This window comes from Limulus polyphemus, unplaced genomic scaffold (genome assembly GCF_000517525.1).
Source record: "Limulus polyphemus unplaced genomic scaffold, Limulus_polyphemus-2.1.2 Scaffold1398, whole genome shotgun sequence".
Taxonomy (NCBI): domain Eukaryota; kingdom Metazoa; phylum Arthropoda; class Merostomata; order Xiphosura; family Limulidae; genus Limulus; species Limulus polyphemus.
In genome coordinates, this window is record NW_013667008.1 from 254,394 (window position 1) to 260,059 (window position 5,666).

Here is a 5,666-nt window from a genome sequence, read left to right on the forward strand (position 1 = left end):
CGATACAAACTTTTAGTATACAGTAATTCCACATTCAGTACGTTTCTCGTCACTTTAAACTTTACAACTTTTATAATACACGCTATAAAACACAGCGATTCACAATCTCGATAACATCGCTCTCTACGAGTGCAAAACACACACTAGCTCGGAAAAGAATCGTAAATTACCCGAGATTTACCGTGACTACTGTTCGTTTTATCATACATTCATCCTGCTGGCTTTTCTCGCCGGGCTTATATACTAACAAAGAGGCTTCGACAAAACTCGAGGAGTTCCCTGATAATTCGAGAAATTCAGTCACGCCTGCGCTAGCAGCGTTATGTGACTTCAGCTGTCGTAACACTATGATTAGGTTAACAATGCCAGTTAGAAATATTTTTAGTTATGCCGAAAGAAGAAAACACTTTACACAGTTCCACAGTAAAATATATTTGTAAAATCAAAACACCATAATCACAAACTGATAAAATAATTATTGCAGACCAAATTTCTTGCCACAAGACGACTTGATACTGTAGTCTGTAGACTGTAGTGTAACGTAGAGAACACGCGAATCTGTCTAAACTAGTTTCTCTAATATCAAGACTTCTGACAGTTTGTTCCAATTAATATGCTTTTTTGTTCACAAAAAGCTTGTACGTTTTCAGCAATTACAGTTTGAGTTGAATTGTATGTATAGGTGACATTAGGGTTAACCAGCAACCAGGACTCACCTCCATGCACATCATCTGGCTAAGGCAACACAACCGCCTGGCTCGTCAGTTGAAACAACTTAACCCTTCGTGGGATGACGAGACACTGTATCAGGAAGCAAGGTGTGTGTGTGTGTGTGTCAATTTATTTTTATCCCATTATTGTTTTTACGTTTTTCTCAACCACTAAACGACATATAATGCAGTTACTTGTAGTTTATTGGTCAAAGAAACTTAACATGAAGACGCCACCTAATTAAATTAAAATAAACTAACTTAGAAAAATATTTCAGTTGTCAGTCATCAAAACGCTAAAGCAAAGACTATATGAAAAATTGGTATTCAATGAGTCATCCTCGGGAACGTATCTGTCACGTCTATTGATCACAACTACCCAGATATAATTAAGTCAGTAAAATATTATAATAAATAATTATAAACAGCGTTTACTATTTACACAACTAAAACTTATTAAAGTTTTAATTGTGTAAATAGTAAATGTTGTTTTTAATAATTTATTATGATTTTAAATATTATATAAGTGCCGATAATTCATATCAGTAAAATAGTTTTGTATCAGAAGTAAAAATGCCAAATGGCTACCAAATGAACATTGGATTCGTTGTCTGATTTTTTAGCATAAATGAAAGGTTAGTGATTTTATGTATTTTCTTTTTAAACAAAGATTATCATATCTACATTGCAGACGGATTGTTGGTGCTCAGCTTCAAATGATCACTTATAACGAGTTCCTGCCGGTTGTACTTGGTCCTCTATTTTATTTGACATTCCACCTAAAGCCACTAAGTTCTGGTTACACTTCCTATTTGAAGGAAAAAGACCCTACCATCTTGAACGAGTTTTCGACGGCAGCTTTTCGTTTCGGCCATACACTAATTCAGAATAATTTTTCACAGATATATTCGTCTAACAATTCAAGCAATATGGAACTTCAAGATAATTTCTTCTTTCCTTTTGAACTGTATTACGGGCAACTAGACTCAATTTTGAGGGGTCTGATGAAAGACAAAGGTCAAGAATTTGACACATTTTTTTCCAATAGTGTTACGAATCACCTGTTTAAGCGCCGAGGAGAAGAGCACGGATTGGACATAGCTGCTTTAAATATCCAAAGAGGGCGAGATCACGGCTTACGTAGCTACGTGGATTATTTAGAATACTGTTTCCTCAAACATTTGACTAAGTTCCACCATCTACAGCTTACCATGACGAAGGATGCACAAAACCATTTCGAGAACCTTTACGAGTAAGTTAAATTTAAATGTTTGTTGACTGCCCTGTGTTGTTCAGCTCCCTAGTGGTATATATTTATATGTTCTGAAGAAAACATTGTTATAACATAAAAAGGCTAAAATGCACATATTTGGATGAGATCTAGATGCAGAAAGTCGGGAGAAGTCACTCAAACAATCGAGTAAGTTATTGTTTTTTTTACTAGAGATGTATTTCTGGATTTGTTCACAAGATTCTGTTAAAATTTTCAGTATAGTTGTCGCAAGTTTATCTCTAGAGAGGAACAGTTTGTTTCCTTATCACTGTATCTGAAGCATACTCACTTTGTTGTCACGAAAAACTTCTCTCTGTCTGATAATAATAACTAGGAGGAAAATTTGTGTTTGGCGTATGAAGCATTTTATTGGTGATGATATTTTGTATTTGAACGCACAAAGTATATAAAATGTAAAGGCAATGCTGTTTATTTAAAGTAATTAAAACAGTTAAGTAACCAGCCTAGACTATTTGGATAAGAAGTTAGGTACGTACAGTTCTGAACGAATCTGATGGCTGTGCGGGGCGTCTCAATGACTGCGAAATTATAGCTATTTCTAGTTTCATTTTTGCATAGCTTAATGACGTTAAAAGCCTTGTCACATTTATCTCTAGAAAGGAATCGTGGAACAGTGTTTCCTTGACACTATGACCGAAACATGCTCACTATGTTGTCACACAGAGCCCCTTTCTCTACTTAATTTATGTGTTATAACAAGGATAATCCTACAAATTGTTGTATTTTTTTAATAATCCTACTTTACATCTCTTATCATCATTTTCCTTGATATTCCATGAAATGTTAAAAGTTTTCCACGCATATAAACACGGATAATTTTATTATTTTAAATAATTAGCTAATCTTACACATTCTTCAGTTTTTGATAAGCCTGCTCTCTATATTTCAGATTTATTTTTATTTTGATATTCCACGTATTTGTGGAATTATATCAAATTGTAGTTAACTAAAGAGGTATATCAGTTGGCGGTTGACAGGTCGCATCTGGTCCCGTTCAATCATTTTCAATTACGTAATTGATTTCACGACGTGTATAAAACAAAAATTACTATGGAATAAACGTTCAATAGGAAAGTCCCATTCCAGTAAGTCATGTGATAAATTATTTTTTCCCACTCTTCTATATGACACAATAAACGGCTGATTAATATGTCATATTAGCATAACACAATAGTGGGGTTGGGTATGAGTGGACATACGGTAAAATCTGTAACATTTTCACCACCCATGCTATATTAATAACCATTACTCTCTGAAAGCAGATTCCTTTACTTGTACAATTTTGATGCAGTTGATTGTCTGTGGCAGTTTCTTGTTTTCGTGTAGCTGATACTATGATATTAACATGTGAATATATTGAAGGACAAAATCATATATATTAAGAGGTGTGGTGTTTCAATACTTTTTGTCACGCAATGTATTGAAAGGAAGAAGAGCCTATTTTGTTAAAGAGAGTTATTCCTTTCAATTCCTGTATTTCGGGACATTAAAATAGTAAATTCATAATGCGCTTTCATTATTAAACAAACGCATTTACCAATGTCTTCTCATAAATCGAACTTAATTCAGTAGCAATTGTTGAACACAGTGGACTTATGATATTTATATTTTATGGATTTATATACTATCTGTAAACCAAGTGAAACTAAGAAATAACCCTAACATCATTTGTACGCTGAAGGAAGTGTGGCAGTTCAAACTACATAAATCAGTATGTTATAAGCCTAAACCTGTGGCTGTGCTGGAGAAGGTGTGACAACTTAGTAGCTAATAACTCTAACACCGTTTCTTTGCTCTAGAAGTGTGATAACTCAAACTACGTGAAATCAGTGTGTACTAAGCATAGCACCGAATCTATCGTGGAGGAAATGTGAAAACCAAAGGTGTCGCTATGTGCTTAAAAGATTCGGAGTTCGGGCCCAAAGGCGAGGGAATTTTCGGCGTTTCAGTGTGATATCGAACATGGTTTTCTATTTTGATTTTTAGTCTCCAACTGGAGATTCGGGGCACTGTCAAGTACAATCGAGGCACAGGCCCCTTATGCCAGTGCCTAGCGACGCCTTTGGTGAAAACTCATATGAAAAACATTTATCCCTTTAAAATGTCATCGTTATTGAGTAATTATTTAATTACTGTGACCAAATTTCAAGTGGCCTTCCACAATTATACCATTGTTGTGCTGTAGGAAAGAGAATCAGAAGTTAGAATCTGAGGAGAATTCACAGAAAGGAATTTGGTGTAACTTCCTGGTTCAATAAAAATGAAAATATGAAAGTAAGAATAGTAAAATATCACAGGTCACTGACTGATTCACGCTACTATCTTCTTAAAAATCTCACTACAATTTTCGCATCTATCTCGTGTTTATAATCTAGCTTCGGATATCAAATTATAATTTTCCAGGCCTATCGTTACGTCATCATTAAAACCCGCCACTCTCTCTGGCTAGCAAACAAATTACAATATTAAAAATACAGCTTAAAACAAAAGAAAAGGGATTTGGTGTAAATTCCTGATTCAAGACATATGACAACATGCAAAAAAGTTAAAATAGTAAAATGTTACAGGTCCGAGGTTTTATTTCTTTTGTAATTCTGCCTATTCGTTCTATTTACGTATCTATTCTCACAACAACTTATTAGCTCCATGCGCAAAGAGAGCAGTATTTTATTTGTTGATAGACTTTCATGAATTTTATAGGTTAAGTTTGAAAGCCACTGTCACAGACAGTGACAGAAAAAAAAATGGCGTTTTTAATCTTTTTGTTATGTTTTCATTTGTAATAACTCCGAAGGTTAGAAGTCGGTTAAGGTCATGGCCAATTTTATGGCTCAATATCATAGTTAGTTAAACAATAATGCACGTTTCAAATGTGAGCGCTAAGGAAAAATTGTATATATTTAAATATAAAATCATATTCTCAGACAAGTTTTCCATTGCGACTTACATACATGCTCTTCAATCAATTGTAATAATTTTCAAGGGAAAGCAATTTATTATGTAGCTTTCTTGAACTTTTTATTAATCTTTTTAAAAGGAAGGTGTCTGATAAGGTCATTATTTGAATCCTTATATTTACAGAAAAGTTGAAGACATCGATTTATTTTCGGGAGGTGTCAACGAGCGCCCTCTAAACAAAGGAATAGTAGGTCCAACGTTCGGCTGTATTATTGGTGTCCAGTTTGGTCTACTGAAGTTTGGCGATCGCTATTATTTCGAGCATGGAAAACAATCTGGATCTTTTACCCCTGGTAACAGAAATTATATGCAATGTGAACAAAACTGTACAAACAATAATAATTACAAAAATTTAAATTTTAAAATACGTGTTATCAATTATCTTCATAATCGTCAGAATCTGTTAAGCCAGTTTATCGTACGGTAAAGTCGTCTAAATCGGTATCGGCTAATTCAGTGGTTCTCAAACCAGGCCTAAATTAAAAAAAAAAGAGAGCGATAAAACCCAGTAACAAAATATCATATTTCTTTTACTTACTCATTGATGTGAAGGATACGATTGTTTTTTTTCTGGCACGATTTAAGAATATGAGTATTGTTACGTATCTGCTTGTTTGATAATTACCGGTAAAAATTCTTTCCGAGAAACTTCAGCGATACAAGTCCCTTCTTGGTTAAAACTAGTTTATTCTTCCTCGATCAAC

At 34.2% G+C, this 5,666-nt stretch overlaps 1 protein-coding gene across 3 annotated transcripts in view; it reads left to right on the forward strand.

Annotated features, from left to right (window-relative positions):
• LOC106463405 (peroxidase-like) overlaps positions 1-5,666 on the forward strand; it is a 56,886-nt gene that overhangs the window by 26,176 nt on the left and 25,044 nt on the right. For 2 of the 3 annotated variants that reach the window (XM_022390884.1, XM_022390885.1), the window contains exons 9-11: positions 683-818; positions 1,402-1,962; positions 5,086-5,255. In XM_022390884.1, the coding sequence (XP_022246592.1) occupies positions 683-818; positions 1,402-1,962; positions 5,086-5,255 (867 nt within the window). The remainder of the gene's footprint in view (positions 1-682; positions 819-1,401; positions 1,963-5,085; positions 5,256-5,666) is intronic. The other variant, XM_022390886.1, reaches the window with a different exon arrangement.